Raw genomic sequence first — 19,551 nt, 5'->3', positions numbered from 1 at the left:
TAGTGAACACTTACCGCATATCATGCATTATGCAATTTACCAGGGATAAAAAGACAAATCTACTCAGACCTGACAGTCTCCAGAGGAGTTGAGGAGCCTTAGGGTGATGTCTAACACAGTATGATGGACCCGAGAACAAAGCATCATGTGCTGTGGAAACATAAAGCAGAGAATGAGAGATGCTGCATGGGATGGGCAAGAATTCAGGGAGACATTCTAGAGAGTAGAACTTTTGAGGTCAGTCTTAAATAAATTTATGTTATTGAAAACTCTTACAGTCTTGGTTTTCACATGAAAAGTACAGTTATTTCCCCCTTTATTTTAACCGACAAAAGAAAAATAACTTTAGAATAGTATACAGGATGACTCTGATCGAAAGAACCACTTATTAATAAATGGAGAAGTTTTCATCGGGAAAACTTTTTTTTTTTTAAGATGGGATAGTTCTCTATTTCTTGTTACAGAGCCCACCAAAATCCTTTCATCTTCCCTGAGGGCTTTATAGTGAAACCCAAGCAATTACCTACATGATAAAAGATCATCTAACCACAGAACTGCTTTCCTGTAAAACCACAAGCCATTTCCTTGAAGAAATGAGCTGTCAGGTAAAACCAAGGTTTTACAGCAGGTTAAAAAAATGAAGTTGATCTATGTGTGTTGATATGGAGAGATAAATTTTAACATGAAAATAAGCAAGGTCCAGAACACTAGATTTTTTGCTCTTATTGTTATTATGTTAGGATCTGTATAGAAATACCTAGAAAATAAATGCGAACATAACAATGGTTATCTCTGAGGTGTGGGATTATAAGGCTCTTACACTTTTCGAGTCCTATATTTTGGTACTATTTTAATTGTTTACAACAAATGTGCATTGTTTGGGAACTAAAAAACAAAGACTTCTTTAGAACATAGATCAGATTTGTTTTACGATCTATGATGGACCCGAGAACAAAGCATCTCGGGTCCATCATAGATCGTAGAACTTGCACTTGGCTCCACATTCCGGAAACATGTGAAGGGAGGATTTCCTTAAGTTATATGATTTGACAACATTTACAGAAAAAAATAAATGGAGACCCAGAAAGACAATGTGATTTTTCTCATGCTGTGACTTTTACACTAGTACCTTCAGCTCAACAGTTATTGATTCAGTGTGGAGGAATAAAATATATAAATATATCAATCTCCAACTTACACATTTGGAAACTTTAGTGACTTGCCTTGTGGGAAATTGTGCAAACTATTCAGAATAGAGACTAACCGTGTATTTTTTTTATGATGTTGACGAGAGGCTAATTGTGTATTTCTTCAATGACAGGCAATTCTTGGTGACAAATGTGACACAAGTAAGGAAAATATGAAAACTTACAGGCTAGTTCTTTCCCGGGAAACAATTCAAATAGAAGTTTCTTAAATATTACCTTTAGCTCCTTTTGCATATCTTAGAATGTTTAGTAAATTCTTTGAATAGACATGTCTCTTCCATTCAATTTAGAAGTGTTTGTTGGACACCTATGTGCCCCGGACATTGGGGGTACAGCAATAAGTCAATGGGACAAATTCTCTACACTCATAGAGTTTATATCCTAGTGGAAAAAATATATATAATAAGCAAGAAAATACATAAATAAAGATATAATTTCAGGTAAGGATATAATAAAATAATGAAGCAGGCAAAGTGGTAGTGACAAGAGTACTATTTTTGAAAGGTCAGGAAGGCCTTTTTTAAAAAGTGTAATTTGAGTAGGGATGTGGGAGGGGGGAGAAAGCCCTGCAAGGTTCTGAGGGAAAGCATTACAGGAGGACAACGAGAGTCAGAGCCCTGAAAAGGAATAAGAACCCCCTCTTTTCTTGAAAAGGTAAAAGACATTCCAAAGAAAGAGCTCCCAAAGTTTGGTATGTTAAGGATTCACTCTTACTGTTGTTGTTTTAATGTTTATAAAGCTCAATGCTGTAAATTTTTCTCAGTTGCTTACAAATTTGAGAGTGAATTTTATTTAGGATCTAAGTCTGCTATAAACATACTGTCTTATCTATAGCCATTAAAAATACCTCCCACCTATCACAAAGGTATAGAATCCAATTCATGAGAGTCAAAACTGTTTATTCCATAGAGAAAGGTGATGCTCAACCAGAAGTACCCCTGGACTTAAATCTATACCCCCAACCCCCACCCCAAGCAGTAATAGGCTTCCTAGAATATGTAACTGGGAGGGTCATCAAAGGTACAGAGGAGAGTTGCTGCAGAAGACACTGCAGAAGACACCTTTGGCATTCTCAACTTTTAGCCCCAAATGTTTTAGAACTGGTATCTCCACTATACCCCCAGCTCTGGTGGAGATGGAAATGACAGTCTCTACTTTACAGTGGGGAGACTGAGGCGCAGAGAGGTGAGTGGCTTGCCCAGGATCACATAGAAAGCCACCTCCAATTTCTAACTTTCACTCTGTTGTTTGAGCCACATTCCAGACCAGGGACCACATTGGTTGGAATTCATGCTCCATTTCAGGAAATAGGATTGTTGATTTTTCATTTACACAAAAATGAAAAATAAATACCAGATGTTTGAAAACATGTTGCAACTCATCTTACTGGAACTTAAAAATGCAGTCTAAGAAAATTAAATTAGAAAATCCACATAGCAAAAAAAGATGTTTTGAATGAAATGCACTTTGTCTTTCTCTCTCTCTCTCTCTCTCTCACACACACACACACACACACAAACAATATCTCCTTGTTTCTTCTTCAGGGAGCAGCTGTGAAGGAAATTGGGGGAGGGAGATGGACAAAACATTCCATCTTTGTGTTTTATACAGAGCTAAGCTTTTAGGTCAGCCTTCCTGAACTGTAGGGGTGTGGCATGCATAAAATTGAACATCAATGACCTGATGAAGCTTATAAAACAACTTGGGAGAAGCCAACCACCAAAGACAAGGCATCTGAAGTCGGATGATTTTGCATGTGGAAACTGCCTACGTCTTGACTAAAAAAAGGTATGTACTATAGTTTTGATTTTCATTTATGATAAATAATGCCTAAAAATAGAAATTGTGTTGACTTTCAATTGCCTCTTTTCAGCTAAAAATAATAACATGATTGAGGGCTTGTGCCAGTAGCTTCACAGAGTTAGTCTCATTTTTCCTCAAACAACCTTTCAAGGTAGATATTGTTAGTACCGTTTTTCAGATGAGGAAATTGAGGTTCAGATATTCTAAGCAAGGCTAAAGATAAGACTGCCAACAAATGCCAGAGCTAGGGTACCAACCCAATGTTGACTTGCTTTAAAGTGTTCTGCTTTGAGTGGGGCACTATGCACCCACATCTATACTATATGAGATGATGAGAACATTTTCCACACCAATACTATATTAGATGAATTATCAGGGAGTTGTTATCCAACTGTGCATTATAATAAAACTAACTGAAAAGTGAACTGGAATTCATTGTGACTAGAAAATGAACTTAACAATATGGCACAAAAATATTTTCTTCAGAAGATACATTTTCTTGTTAGATTCAATAGCTAAATGGGTTTTCAAGATCCCCTTGTAGAAATGCATTGTATTTTATCATGCGAAATCTAAAAATCTGGTCGTTAATGCTCTACAGCTCCTTGAGATCAGCGACTAGGTCCCAGCTAACACGTAGGAGTTGACTTCAGACTCTTAGACATAAGTTCTGGCTTCACAGCTCACCAGGAAGTAATCTGGGCAAATAAATTTCATTGTGCACGAAGAGAATGCCAGCGTAGGACTCTTTCAGATAGGATGTTGTGAAGATTTGGTGCATGGCACATGGAAAATACTAACGCCTGGACTTTTTGGTGGGGAAGTTCAGTGAGTGTGAGCAGTGATTCTCAGAGTTGGTACTGGCCCAGGGTAGGTGCTAAGTAACTTTAATAGAATTATTTTTAAATTATTTACTATTCAGTCAAAATAATATCTAAATTGTATTTATTTTTAAAAGTATTTAAACTCTCCTCATTAGGTCAATCTTCCCATTAGTATTAGAAATATACAAAAATATGTCCTATATACCTAAGTTCATAGGTACATGTTAATAATGTAATTTAGAATGGAAGGGACACACAAAATTTTGGATGGTATCAACCCTTTCTCTCACAAAACAATTTAACTATAGGAATAACATTTCTACAATAAAGAGGCATCTATAAAAGAGATGCAATTAAGGGGAATTAGTCTTGCTCTGAAATCCTCCTACAAAGCTGAAAAAAATGTGTTTCAGCCCACAATAGAACATTTTGTAATAAGATAGTTGTCAGAATAAGATGTAGAACTAACTTTTGGTGTAACTGTCACATGGTGAAACGAGACTCATCAGATAACAGAGGGTAGATTTATTGAAAGCCACCAAAGGTGGTGTGCAGAAGGAAGCATGGTTCAGGGGCAGAATGGAGAGCTGGATATGGGGCCTGAGTCCCACCTTTTGCCCTTCTAGGTCTCAGCTTCCCCATCTGTACACCTGGGTGGGGGAGGGGTTGGATAAATGACCTTTAAGGTCCTGCACGGTTTGAGGGGCCCTGTAGAGTGTGCATCCTTTGAGGTTAGGCACTGAGCTTGGCACCTCCGGGGGTGGGGGGAGGGGGGCAGAGTAGAGCTCCAGTGATTCTGAGAACCTCTTGGAAATGGATGCAAATTTTTGTGGGTTTAGGCTGGGTTTCTGCAAATCCATCATCCCTGGAAAGTTTAAAAGACAGGTGTTGTTTAAGTGGTGGTAGGGGCAGGTGGGAAACGGAGCTTCAGAGACTAAGGAAGGTGGTCCCGCTGCATACTTGCTAAAGAGGGGCTCAGCTGGGGCCCCCCTGACCCCTGCTGGCAGCTTGTACTCATTATGCAATTTTTCTTTTGAAACCGACAAGGAAACCTCCAGAAGAAAAGCTATTGATTATTAAAGGTTATTTGAAGGTTTAGAGACTCATAATAAAGTGGTTATAATTATTCCTGCGATGACACATCCTTTTAAATGCTCAAATCTGAGAACATTTTGCTTGCATTGACTCAGTCCTCCTCATCACGGGGAGAGAAGCGAAGAGCTGGAAATAGCTCTTGTGCAGCTACAGGTAAGGAGTCACAAGGAAGAGAACAGACTGAAAACAAGTCAGTGAAAGAAGCAGGGAGCAACCGAGACACCCATACCCTGCCAGCAGCCCTGTAGCCTCCCACCCCTGCCCTCTGCCCCTCCTCAAAGCAGCTTCCACTGCCCGAAGAACCTTTTGGGCCAAAATGCTTGTTGCACAATTTTATGCCAGTTATAGTCCTTTTCTAGTTAATTACACATCTATGAAAAATATCCCCAACAGAATGTAAAACAAATTTTTAAAAAAAGAAATTCAGGAAATAATCATTTGTTTCTGCTTTTCATAGTAACAGTAACTAGCATTAATTGAGCATTTTCTCTGTGTCAGACACTACTCAAAATGCCCTCTCAATTATCTCATTTAATTCTCTAAAAACTTCATGAGCGGGGTATGATTATTATTCTCACTTAATAGACCAGGAAACTAAAGCATAATTGGACACAGTTATACTTAGTATGTGGCAAAGTCAAAATTCAAACCCAGTCAGGGTGACGCTGGTGTCCCCAGCGCTCCGGGGGTCCCTGTTAAGGTTTCCAGGCCTACTCCTGGGTTGGCGAACAGCCCAGCAAGATGGGGCGGGCGGGGAGGGGCGGGGAGGGGCGGTCAGCGAGGCATTTCTCTTATGAATCACCTAAGACGCTAAATGTTGTGCATGGCTTGTTTTGTTTTTTTCTCTCTAATGGTTCACTTGACAGCTTCAATCTCTTCCCCCTTTGCCTGTCCCCCTGCTGCCACATTGTTTCTGTTCATTCAAGTATCTACTGTGCCTGGCACTGAGAGGTTCTGTGGGTGAGTCCAAGGAGAAACAGACACAGTGTCCACCTTTGAAAACTGCCTAATTTGGTGAGCGGGAGTGGTTACAAAATAAATCCAACAAACCCCAATACCAGGCAGAACATGCTCCACTGGAGGTGCAAAGGTCCTGGAGGAAGGCCTCCCAGCAGTGCTGACAATTCAGGTGGCACTGGAGGATGAGGGGTTCAGATGGCTGAATGGGAGGATTGATTGCCCACAGAGGGACTGGCCAGCCCAGAAATCTTTCTCCAATGATTGATAAGAAGACTCCAGCCGTTTTGTTTGCTCCAATTCCAGGTTCCATCTCCAGCCACCCAGCCACCAAGATGGTGACTGCTCTGCTGCTGCTTTCCGCACTGGCTGGCCTCTTTGGTGTGGCAAAGGGACAAGCATTCCACCTTGGGAAGTGCCCGACTCCTCCTGTGCAGAAGAATTTCGATGTGAATAAGGTGTGGTAAAAGGCTAACTTCGCATTTGTTTTATTGTCTCCTGTTAGAATAAGCACCTTACAAAGGCTCAGTTTTCTCATTCTGCTTTGATGGCCACAGCATGCCTGGGGGTAGGTACATACCTTATCCGCAGTTCTCTCAAGGGAGACAAGACAAAACTGGCAGCAGGGAGTTTCTGGAAGATGATCTCAGGAAGCACAGTGAGCATGTGGGGAAAGTGAGACCGAGACGGCAGGAAAGCAATAAAGCGTACTTTCAGGAGCAGGTTACTCTATGAACAATGGGGTTCAATCCTGCTGGGGATCCTCTCAGGGAATGTGTGGAATGCGCCTCAGATTGTCTTGCAAATGAATGCAAGTAGACGTGGGAGCTCCCAGGGCAAAGCCATCTGGCAGAGGAGACACAGAGGCAGCCTGCATGGGAATCGTCCACCGTGGCTGAGGTAAACCCAGAGGTGAGCTGAGAGGACACAGACAGGGCATCAACAGCAGCTGCTGCAGTAATCTTATCCCCATTCTACAGATGAAGAAGCCGAATGTCTGAAAGCTCGTAAGCTGCATTGCCACACAGCTGGTAATTGCAGACGGGTATTCAAAACTAGGCTTCTTAGTAGTGCAGGACACCCAAGGATTACCCGAACGGCCTAGGAGAGGACAGAACTCCCCAATGGGCTTTCTTGTTACCTGCACTAAAGAGATATCAATATAACTAGCTCCCCCATCTATGGCTTTTGTTCTTCAGATTAGGCCCAGCCTTACTGGATATCTGTATGGCCAGGGGGGTGGAGCAGCAGAAAGAGGCAGCTATTGGATGACATGACTTAGAGATGCCCATTGCCACTCCCTGTTAAAGTCTCTTCTTAGTAGTGGCAGTGGCACTTGTTATAGTAACATCAACCTTGTTATCAGTCACTCACACTTAGGTGAGTGTTGGGACCTCTTGGGGGTAGGGTTAGGTAGAGGAGTGAGGGAAGAGAGCTCAGAGTCTGAGGGGGATGGGGAAGGAGCACCGTCAATAAAGAGCTCAAACAGGGGAGGTAGGAAGGGGAGATACAGTACACTGAAGTCTACATTGACTTACTCTATTAATTATTAAGGGCTGATCCCTTTATTCAGGTAACCCTGGTGGTCCACAGGTGGCTTTATAGAAAAAAAAAACCTAAGTAATTTGAGTTGCATTTCAGCTTTTTTGGTAAAAATCCCAAGATGCTTTGGAAATTATAGTTGATCTGTATTTACAAAAGTCCTTTGAGGAGTAAAGCAGAATGTTGAAAATAAGTTTTATTGAGATATAGTCCATATACTATACAATTTACCTGTTTAAAGTAGTTTCACTTTCAATGGTTTTTAGTATATTCAATTATAAAACCATCACCACAATCAATTTTAGAACGTTTTCATCATCCCCAAAAGAAATCCCGTACCCATTAAAAGTTATTCCCTATTTCCCCCAACCCTGTCTGCCAATAATCTACTTTTTGTCTCTATAAATTTGCCTATTCTGGACATTTCATAAAAATGGAATTATACAATATGTGGTCTTTTGTGACTCCTTTTACTCAGCATAATGTGTTCAAGGTTCATCTATATTGTAGTACATATCAGAACTTCATTCCTTTTCACGGCTGAATAATATTTTACTCAACAAATTATGCCACATTTTGTTTATCTGTTCATCATTTAGATAGTTTACATTTTTTCACTATTAGGAATAATGCTGCTATGAGCATTCGTGTCCAAGGTTTTTTTGTTTGCTTGTTTGTGTGTGTGTGTGTGTGTTTGGTGAACATGTGTTCTTAGTTTTCCTGGGTATATATATACCTGGGAATAGAATTACTAGGTCATATGGTAACTTTATGTTTAATCTTTTGATAAGCTGTCAGACTGTTTCCCAAAAGATCTGCACCATTTTGTATTCCCACCAGCAATGTATAGTTCTTACTTCTCCATATCTTTGCCCATACTTGTTATTGTCATTTTTCTGAATATAACCATTTTTAGTGGATGTACAGTGGTATCTCATTGTTGTTTTGGTATGCATTACCCAAATGGCTAATAATGTTGAGCATCTTTTCACATGCTTATTTGTCATTTGTATGTCTTCTTTGTAGAAATGTCTATTCAAGTCCTTTGCCCATTTTTAAATTAGGTTATCTATCTTTTAACTATTGCTATATTAGAATTCTTTATATATTTTAGATACAAGTCCCTATCAGATACTGATTTGTAAATATTTTCTCCCATTCCACAGACTGTCTTTTAACTTTATTAATGTCTTGTGTATTTTGAAGCACAGAAGTTTTTAATATCAATAAAGTCCAGTTTATCTATTTTTCCTTTTGTTGCTTGTGCTTTTGATGTCTTACTTTAAAAAATCATTTCCTAATCCAAGATTATGAAGATTTACTTCTATATTTACTTCTAAACATTTTATAGAAGTAAGACTTAACATTTAAGTCTTTTATCCATTTTAAGTTAGATTTTATATATAGTGTGTTATAGGGGTCTAACTTATTCTTCTGTATGTGGATATTCAGTTGTTCCAGAACTATTTGTTGAGAAGACTATTATATTCTCTTTGAATGGTCTTGGCATCCTTGTCAAAAATCAATTAATTTTTTTTTAATTTAAGAGTTTACTTTTGGACTTTCAAGTCTATTCCAGTATCTATATGTTTATCCCTCTGCCAGTACTATATAATCTGGATTACTACAGCTTCGTAGTTAAGTTTTTCAAATCCAAACATGTGAGTCTTCAACTTCGTTCTTCTGGCAATTTTGAGTCCTTTGCATTTCCATATGAATTTTAGGACTAGTTTGTCATTTCTGCAAAGAAGCCAGTTGGGAGTTTTAATAGCCATCTTAACAATTCGAAGTCTTCCAATTCATGAACTTAAGATATCTTTCCATTTACTTAGGTTCTCTTTAATTTCTTTCAGAACTGCAGTTTTCAGAGTACAACTTCTACTTTTCTTTAGTTAAATTTATTCTTAACTATTTTATTCTTTGATGTTACTGTAAATGGAATTTTCTTAATGTCACTTGCAGAATGTTCATTGTAAGTGTAGAAATATATTTGATTTCTGTATATTGATGTATGCTTTAACCTTGATGAATTCATTTGTTATCTCTAATAGTTTTCGTGTGTGTGTGGATTTCTTAGGTTTTCTATGTACAAAATCATGTCATCTGCAAATAGAGATAGTTATACTTCGTCCTTCCTAGGGTTCTTTTTAAATATTGCATTCTCCTTATGTAGGCAGAGAAACTGACATTCAAGAACCTGGGAAAAGCAAGACACAGATTCTCCTCTAGGGTCTCTGGAAAGGAACATAGCCCTGCCAATATCTTGATTTTAGCCCAGTGAGACCCGGGTCAGGCTTCTGACCTGCAGAACTATAAGAAAGTAAACTTGTGTTGTTTTAAGCTTGTGTTAATTTGTTATAGCATCAATAGAAAACTAATAACTTTTTCTAAATAACTGATAATTTTTACATGAAAGGTAGCCTAATATATACATTATTTGCACCTGACTTTTTTCATTAAATGTATCTTGGAGATAATTGCACATCTCTCTTTTTTAAAAAAAAATGTATAACATTACACTGTATGGATGTGCCATCATTTATTTACCCAGTCCACTGCTAATAATGCTCCCTGAGACTTATTCCTGTTTTTTATTATTATAAATAGCGCTGCAGCAAATAACCTTACACATACATCATTTCTTATTACCAGGTGGATACATTCCCAGAAGTGAAGTTGCTGGGCCAAAGAGTATATATATTTTTAGTTTTGCTAGCTATTGCCAAAATGCCCTTCACGAAGGTTGTAAATTGGTGTGGCTTCTATTCAAGGCAAGATATGGAAGCAGGAGGATGCCTGTCCTCACCCACACAGTTGTGCGCTTCCTTTAAAGCTGACTCTGTACACCAAAATTACTAACCGAAGGAAAGCCCACTGTGAAAGAATGATGCAGGTATTCCAAGTCCTGATCATTTGCCAAAAGCCTTTGTGACTAACTCCCTGCATGGGGTCATGTGAGGAGAATTCAACCAGTTCTGGAGTCTCAGCTCCCCGCAGTGAACATATCTGACTTTGTAGACAATTCAGAGATGCCTTGTGGAATCAAAATGTTTGAGATGGCACCTTACGTCACCTAAACTAATCTCTTTCTTTGACAGAGTTTAGAATATCTCACAGATTCTGGCTGAAGGGGACACTGAGAGCATATCTAAATAAAGAGCACTTTAGGAATAGAATGTGGCATTCAACCAATGCCCACACATCCGATTCACTTATTCTTATTTAAATCAATATCTTGCTCAGTTGCACTGGGAACAATGCAGCCCATTTTGCCTGGTTTCTCAGGAAAGGGCTCTTCTCTGAAAGACAACAATGGAGAAGAGTTTGCAGGTCCCCAGAGAGCCACAGGGTTTTGCTCTTGTTGTTGTCTCTGCAGTACCTTGGAAAATGGTATGAAATTGAGAAGATCCCAGTAAGCTTTGAGAAGGGAAGCTGCATCCAAGCCAACTACTCACTAATGGAAAACGGAAACATCAAAGTGCTAAACCAGGAGCTGAGGTGAGTGGCTGTGATTTCAAAGGCTTTGCACATCCTGGGGCTGATCCTGCAGAGAGCTGTCCTGGGGTGACTGGGTGTCCTTGCAGTCTAGTTCAGGGAGGACACGATCATTTCTGGGCCTAGGCTGCCTGCTCATAACAGGTCCTGAGATGAAAGCTTTTGGCAGGCAGGAGAGTGGGGACTAGAGGTTGCTCACTCATTTCCATGACCACTTGCTGACCACCTACTGTGTTTTGGACCCTGTGAGAGGCACTAGGGACTCAACAGTGACCCAAACTGCAGAGTTCCTGCTCTCACTGCAAAATAGAGATTCTGGTAGCAAAGGACACCAGAGACAACCTTGTCAGATGTCTAAACCAAGGGAGGAGACCTTTCTATATGATCTACTAACGGAGGGCATCCAGCTATGTTTGAAGCTTCCAGCAACTGGTAGCTCATCACCTTCCATGACAGTTTATCTCATCTCCAGACAGCTTTAACTATTAGAAAACTCCTTTTCTTATTAAACAAGGATCAAATACATATGTAATCACAGTCTAAGTTATGCGAACAGGATATTCTATAGAAGTATACTTTTCTATGGCTGAGGGTTCTCACAGATTGATATTTGATCCTCAAATTCACATTTTGAAAAGCACAAACTTTAAAAAGCCTCAGAAAAACTTACCCACCTTCCATCAACAAAGGTAAGGACAACAATAAACAACAGTAACTTATAGTTATTAAGCATTTCCTATGTGCAGGGCACTATTCTGTGTGTATATGTGTATACGTGTGTGTGTGTGTGTGTATTCATTTACTCCCATAACAACCCTGAAGTAGTACTATTATTAACCCCATTTTTATAGATGAGGAAACAGGTACAGAGAAATAATTTTCCCAAAGGTCACACAGCTTATAAGTGACAAAGCTGAGATTCCAATCCAAGGAAAAGTGAAATGGGGAAGCAGACTGAAGACAGATGAAAGGAAGGTTGAGAAGAGGGGTTGTCCTTCCTGTTCCCTACAGGATCTGAGAATTATGTTCAACTCCAAGAAGAAAACTATAAGCTAGCCTGGATGTTACTTAGGCTCAGAGGGGCTTTCTGAGACCATCTTATTATCCTCTAAGCTTCCTGTGAGCAAAACACAGTGGGTTGACTTCCCGACCCTGTATAAACCTAAGAAACAAAGTAAGGCTATTGAGAGCCTCTAAAAAAAAATCCAGCTTTTTCAGAGCCCAGGAATTGAGATGTAGACACCCAGAAAATCTGACAGGAATTCTGTAGGCCCCCAAATGGCAATAACTTCATTCAAATATTTTGTTCCATTCTAAGGTCAAAAGTCAATGACACAGACCCCCAAACCTATGTGATCCCCGCTACCTCTCTTTTGGAGTTGGCCAGGATCCTGACTGTTAGGTCACTTTGCCCCTAGGGTCACATCTGGTTAAGGTAAAAGGGAACATGGAAAAAGATTTGCTAGTTCAGGAAAATGGTCTCATTTCTCCTTCTAGGAATACTGCAGAGAGTCTGAGCGGAACACACTTAGCCAGTGTCAAAGAATTTGAGGACAAAGTAGCTGGCACAGGGTCGGGAACTGAAGGGCTCAGGCTTTGGAGTTTAGCTGCTGAGTCTCAAACCCTGGTTCTGCCACTTACTAACAACACGATCTTAGGTTAATTGTAATAATCCTCTCAGCCTCCCTTTCCTCCTCAGTAAAATGGCAATAAGCATAGCGCCTCCCCCAGAAGGCTCTGTGAGCATTAGTGAGGCAACACATGTAAAGCATTTGGTGTATAGTAACCATTTAATAGATATCACTGTTACTGTTAATTTGCTGCTACCCTTGAAAATACTCATGCATTTTCCCATGAACAAGTTGTGAGTTAATGATCAGAAGCTAGTGTTTTAAAAGCTGGTCTGGAGCACAACGCAAATGATATTAAAAAGGGGGAAAGCCTGCTGGGAAGGGACTGGTTTGTTGCTAAGCAACTGCATGCAGATAGAAATGGGGCCATCTTCCCAGGCTGGCTGAGTTCCAGGTGAGAGAGCAGGGCACAGTCTCTGGCCCTACTTGATGATAAACAGACAATGCATGCAGACCATCAGAGTACATTTACCACCCTCGCTTATCTGGTGCTTATTGTCTGGTTTCTAGGACATCCATCACCACTAACCATAGCCTACTGACTTTCTGACATATACTATTGCTCTAGTTTTAGTTTGTCTGCCCCCTTGAGGACTAGTGAACAAGCGGATCCTCTCCTGACTTCCTAAAGAGAGTGCCCTAATGTCTGAGCACCCTTCCTGCACGGCCTCCATCTCCAGGCCATTCCTCTCTCTCCTGGGTCCATGGGGTCATGGAGAGTTTATCCAGAAATGGGGCCAGTTCCCTTCAGAAGAGTGGAAGTATTTCATTTACCTAAGACCATCACTTTTAAGACACACCACCATTTTACATGTCACTAAGAAAGAAATGACATAAATATTAAGTGGCATTAATTGTATGATGCACATTTCTTCACATTTAATGTCTCTGAGACCTGGATACACCTGAGAATCACGAAATAAGGTAAATGCTCACTGCCTGCTTTTACCTGAATTACGTTGAAATCTCTCATACTCAGTCAGAAGCTTGCAGAAATGGAAGGGGTCTCAGTTCAGGTGGGCAAACCCTTTTATGAGACAGATGATGTCACACGAGATCACTGAGGCCCCAAAAGGGGAAAAAGCTTGCAGATCTCCAGACTCCATGTTTTGTAGTATTTTCAGTAATCAAGTCAGTCTTTGTTTTTTCCTTTGGCCTCTTCTCATTTTTAATAAGTGATTCACTTTTAAGAAGTGAATTCTCAGTGTATTGGGTTGTTTTGATTGTTTTTTCCTTCTCTTTTACTCCCTCTTTCTCCAGAGCCTGGGAGCAGGGAATGGCCTTGCAGGCTATTGCAAACAGTCTAAGTGCAAGACCTAACATATTACCCAATCGCAATTCCTGCTTCTCATCCACCCAAGGTCATCTTCCTCAGCCTGATCTCAGAGACAGTCACAAAAAAAGGGGAAGGAGTGGCACGAGAGTCTAGCTTGCCTTCCAGAGCCTCTCTAACCAGAAATCACAATGTCGGCCACCATGGTTCTCAGTGCCGCAAATCTTGCCATTTATTGATTTTTGGCTTTCAATGAGTTTCGTTTTTTTTGTTGTTTGTTTGATTTTTAACTCACTGCAGATCCGATGGAACCGTGAATCAAATTGAAGGTGAAGCCTCCCAAGCCAACCTCACAGAGGCTGCCAAGCTGGGAGTGAAGTTTTTCTGGTGTAAGTATCCACTTTCAAAAGGTTTCAGGGACAGGAGATAGGCAAACTAAAGGCTAGAGCTCTGGGTTGGAGCACTTATGTCATATCAGAGTGTCATCTATAATGATTCAATGCATAGTTATTTGTTGAGCACCTACCACATGCCAGGCACTGGCCTAGATGCTGGAGATGCCATGATGAGGAAGACAGAGCTAGCTCTTGTCCCTGAGGAGGTTGCATCCCAGTGAAGATACTGACAAGCATCCAGGCAATTTACTCTAAAACTACAGTGAACATTTCAATAGAGGAAGCACAGATTGGAGCACACAGTGCTTGAGCAGTAGGAGACCCAATCTAGTCTTGTTTTCCAGAGGAAACTGAGGCTTGAAAAACTAGTAGTTATTAGCAGGACAACTAATATGTACAAAACCTTGGAGGCAAGAGACAGCAAGAGCGAAGGTAAGTTTGAGTCATTGTCCTGTCTGCCACTTTCCAGCCACATTGTTGGGGTCCTTGAGAGATTTAATCACAGGCATTTGCCCTCTGAGTTCTGGGCTAAGCAAGGAATGGACACAGGCACCAGAGAAAGCACCATATATTAGTTTTACCAGCGATAGACACACTGGAGAATTCAGCTCAAAACTGTGAGGCTTTCTAATGCCAAAAGTACTTGGGAGCATCTCTCCCCATCTGCGGGGCAGATATTAAAATCACTAGCTGCAAGAGGAATCACTACCCTCCTCCTCCATTCCTCCTCTGATCCAGGCCCCAGAGTGGGGCAAAGAGGAAGTTCTTATTTTATAGACCAAGATAGGAATACTGGGAGAAGAAAACAGTTCCTCCCACATATATGACTATGGGCAAACTAACTTCGCATCTACACCCAGTGTTGTGAAGATAAACTAGATAATACATGCTCTGTGAGCTGTAAAGGGATTTTTACAGGTCAGTTTTTCTTGTTATTTCTACAAATAAGAAAGCAGAAGGGCAGAAAAACTGGGTCACTGGACTAATTAGAGGTAGAGATGGGACTAAAACCTAAGTCTCCAAACTCTCAATTGGGGGATGGGGATGGCAGTGAAGGTCAAATATTATGTGTACGACCTTCTTAGGAAGCCTGAGACAGGAGTTAAAGGACCGGCCAGAGCAGTTGGCTGGGGAAACAGAGGAGGAAGAGATTTATTGTGGTTGAAGGGATCAGATATTTGCATTGGGTTTTGCAGGTGTATGGGAAGTTATGGGAAAGGATATTCCAAGTGGAGCAAATGGGGTGAGAAAAGGCCTGGAGAAAAACCCTAGAACATAGGAGTGTCCACGGAGCGGGAGACAAGACTGGGAAGGGCCTCCGATGCTGTGTTAGAGAGTTTAAAGGTCCTTCCCTAAGCAATAGGAGACTGTTAAAGTTTTCTGATAAAGACATGGAAGTTTTCTTTACTAAGAGGAAATATCTGAGCAAATTTATGCTTGAGCGCTAGACCCTGTGGGAGGAAGACAGAATGTGTCTGCCTGACTGTATGCAAGTGGGACACGATGCTGCTGCTGCTGTTGCTGCTGCTAGAGGAGGTAGAAGATGTGTTTTCCGCAGATTACTCAGAGCTGACGAACTCTCAGTCCAGCAAAAAACACACAAAGCAGTTGAAGTTCAACGGTAGCAGATATTTGATGAATATATGCTCTCATGAGTGATTCGAGCAGGTGGCACCAACAGTGCTAGAAAAGTAAGTCAGAACAATACTCAGTCTAGGCCCTGCAGCCTTGTCCAGGCTTCCGTCCAGATGTCCTCCGAGCGTTATTCTGTTTTCATATTTATGAACAGGTGGGAAGTGAGAGGTAGGAGGCACCTTGCTGGGTGGTCATCTGGACCAGTTCTCTTGTGTGGTCCTGAAACCCAGCTCAGTCCTTGACTCCCAGCCAAACTCAAACCACTCACACACTGCCTTTGTCCAGCAGGCATGGTCCCTCACAAGCACTGAGCTCTGGTTTGACTTGGCAAACTGTGGGATTATTTTTGAGTAGAGGGGGTGGGATGCTTAAAACCCAGGAAAGCAAATCACCCAGGACTGCATATGTGTCCAAGCCTTTTGTTCTTATGGGGTCGGCACACAGCTTTCTTCCATGTGGGTCTGTCTTCCACTTAACCTTAACCAGCTGTGCTATGAGTTTTCCTGGGCTTGGAGCTTGGCTGTAGAGTTCAAATTCACACAGGAAGTTTCTGGATTCAGGTAGAGAGGGTAAATCCTCTCTCTCTTCTCTTAAGGACCCCTTTAATCTTGGGCTTTTGATGTTATGCAGATATCAGCCAATGGATCTCCATAGGCCCTTTGTAAGCAAGAGCTTATAACCTGTTACTGCTTCATTTACCGTATTCTTAGGAATGGAAGGATTTTGAAGGGAAGGCAGGAAGAAAAACAAACGAACCAAAGCTAGCCAGCCACTGCCTCCTTTCTTGATCAAGTTTGAGAAGAAGCTGGGTAGTGCAGACTCAGAAAGCATTAGACCCCTGACCTTACATTCTTGACTGCACTTAGCTAAATGGTGCTTCCCTATGCACTAGTGCTAAGTGCAGCCTGACAGTCTAGAGGCTCCAGCCAAACCTCCAGTTACTATGGGCTTCCAGAGACCAACTCAATACCAGGTCCTCACAGGGAGGATCCAGAATGTTAGCTTTGAACTCTGGCTGCACATTCGAATCACTGGGGAGCTTTTAAAAGTACCAACCACCTCCGTATCAGAATCTAGGGAGGGGCAGGTTGGGGCTAGTATTTTTCAAAGCCCCTATATGATTTCCACATAAAGCCAGAATTAAGAACTGCTGATCTAGAAGAACCAAGACCGCAGAGCCTGGCTTCCAGGTACTGGAGATGACGGTTTCTCTTGCTCTGATCCCTCCTAACACTGCCCTCCTCTGGTTCTCAGTGATGCCTTCAGCTCCATACTGGGTCCTGGCCACCGACTACAAGAACTACGCCCTCGTGTACTCCTGTACCACAATCCTCTGGCTGTTTCACGTAGATCACGTTTGGATCTTGGGAAGAAACCCTTACCTTCCTCAGGAAACAGTGACCTATTTAAAAGATATCCTGACCTCTAATAACATTGACATCGAGAAAATGACAGTCACAGATCAGGCAAACTGCCCCGAGTTTCTGTAACGAGTTTCTAAAGGGAGGCTGCATTCACCCCCATATTCTTTCTTTTGCTTTGCTTCCCCCACCCTGCCAACCCCTCATAAAGACAAACCAACACACCATGGCAAATCATTGCAAATACCAGAAGGGAAATTTGGCAGCAGAAGCCAGTGGAGAGGAACTTAAGGAAAGTTGGCTCAAAAACTTAGCCATTCACTATCTTGTTACTTTGCGAGCTTAATAATAAACTTGTTGCTGATCTGCTGTGATCATGGTAAATTCTGAAGTGGATCAATTATTGTGGGTTTTTAATTATAACCTTACATTTGGAAATGATTAAATGGTTATTTAAAAAAAAAAAAAAAACCTAAGCACTGAACAGGTTTAAGTTTAAAAGTAACAACCTTGTTTCTAGAAAGAGAAAACTGATGACAAAGGTATATTTTGAATGAGCTAAATCCAGGTGGCCCTTTCTGCAGTAGGCATTCCTTTAGGGGGAATCATTTAGGGTTTTAGAGTCTCTGACAGGCAGTTTCCTTGAAGCATTTATTTTCTCATCAGGAGGTCTTCAGAGTCAAGCTGAAGAATGGGACCATCTTGGGGTCTGTGCAGGGAAGTAAAGAATCTACCAGGGAGAAGTAATGGGGATTTTTCAAAGAAAATCATTTTTAAAAAATCTTTTATTTGACTGATATTTACTGAGGCCCAATTGCATTCCAGACATTGAAAAATACAGAATCTCTGTCCTCCCACAGAATTTCAAAGACTGGTAAGGGACACTGACAAGTAAAGATGAAATTATAATCCAAGCTGAAAAATGCAAAGGTAGAGGGATGTAGAGGGAGGGAGCCATGGGTGCTCCGAGAAAATCTCAACCCCTATAAGACACAGGAACCCCTATAAGTTCCAGCTTCAGGGCGTCAAGATCCACCTTGAGTTATTTATTTATTTTTTACACTGTGACTTTCAAAATGAAAGAGACTCTAGAATTATTCACCCTGCAATTTCATTTAGCTCACATAACACTTATAATCTACTGATATTTCGGGAAATGAATAGAAAATTAAGCCATTTGTTAAGATTTTTGCTTTTTTGACATGAATATAATTTCCTTGAGACTTGAGACTCTGCTTTATATTAAAGGTTACGAAAATTCCAAGGATCTTAATATGTACAATTTTCATTTTACTAAATAAATATGACCTCAAAATGTAACTTTCAGTTCGAAATTCCTAAAGGCTGAATACCACTGGGGAAAAAGGCAGTATGGAGGAGGGAGGTATTGAAGTGTGTTTTATCACACTTCCCACCCACCAGGGGGCACTTGGCTTCTCTTCTAAAATACAGTTCTTCCCAAGAATGATAAGCTGCCTATCTATTTCTTATCTTAGGGTACAAAACAAGTTGTGCTTGTATTCCTCTTAACAGCTGTCTGGTAACATCTAAAGCAATGAAAGTGACTATATTTTGCACCTTTTCTACTGCCTTGCCCAATACATAGGCTTAAATTTTTTATGTGAATAAATTACTGAGTGGGTGGATAGGTGGATGGACTTGAAGTTTTTGATAAAGGAAAAGGAAACTATGAAGCAGGTAACAGGGGTGACTGACCCTGAGAAAACCTTTGGGGAATCCAGGTGGCAGCATGGGGACAGCAAGTATCCAGAAGAAATATGAGGAAAAAGAACAAAAAATCCAGAAGAGAGAGGAAGAGAAGGCGAGTGGGAAGTAAACAGCAAAATAAAGACAATAGTATGTATTAAACCTCCCTGTACCCATCATCAGCTCCAACAGTCATTAACAGTTCATCAACCTTGCTTCACCTATCACCCACCACCTCCAATCTTTTTCCTAAAGTGCTTGGAAGCAAATCCCAAATATCGCCTCCTATTATTTTGCCCATAACTACCTACATATAAATCACTAGCAAATACAGACGCTTTTTAAACAAACAAACAAAAAAAGCAGGGTTATGTTTTATATCCTAAAGATACTCAGAGAATGCAGTTGCTATGTAATTTAAAGATTAATTTATATAATCCAGATGAAGGGGAAAATGTATGAATAAAAATGTTCATCATTGTTTTACTGGTAGCTCCCAAACTGAAAGGAGCTAAATTAAAACAGCAGAGGGATGGGATCATAAGTTATGTAACAGCTAGTTGACGTAATGTTGGGCATTCATTAAAATTCAGAGTTATGAAGACTACATAACCTCATGGGAGCT

General features: G+C 40.8%; 1 protein-coding gene across 2 annotated transcripts; it reads left to right on the top strand.

Moving 5' to 3' along the window:
* The first annotated feature begins 2,754 nt into the window (after positions 1 to 2,754).
* APOD (apolipoprotein D) lies at positions 2,755 to 17,730 on the top strand. 2 transcript variants are annotated; one of them, XM_039850768.1, is made up of 5 exons: positions 2,755 to 2,996; positions 6,194 to 6,345; positions 10,806 to 10,927; positions 14,129 to 14,217; positions 17,113 to 17,730. In XM_039850768.1, exons 2-5 carry the CDS (start codon positions 6,223 to 6,225, stop codon positions 17,346 to 17,348), a joined length of 570 nt encoding a protein of 189 aa, XP_039706702.1. In that variant the 5' UTR covers positions 2,755 to 2,996; positions 6,194 to 6,222; the 3' UTR covers positions 17,349 to 17,730. The 2 variants fall into 2 exon arrangements, with proteins under 2 accessions (XP_039706702.1, XP_039706701.1); XM_039850767.1 differs by lacking the exon at positions 2,755 to 2,996 and having other exon boundaries at positions 5,900 to 6,345.
* Positions 17,731 to 19,551: the final 1,821 nt, after the last annotated feature.

This window comes from Pteropus medius, unplaced genomic scaffold (genome assembly GCF_902729225.1).
Source record: "Pteropus medius unplaced genomic scaffold, Ma_sr-lr_union100, whole genome shotgun sequence".
NCBI classification, from domain to species: Eukaryota; Metazoa; Chordata; class Mammalia; order Chiroptera; family Pteropodidae; genus Pteropus; species Pteropus medius.
Note: the sequence above shows the minus strand (reverse complement) of the source record. Positions and strands in the feature narration are given on the sequence as shown.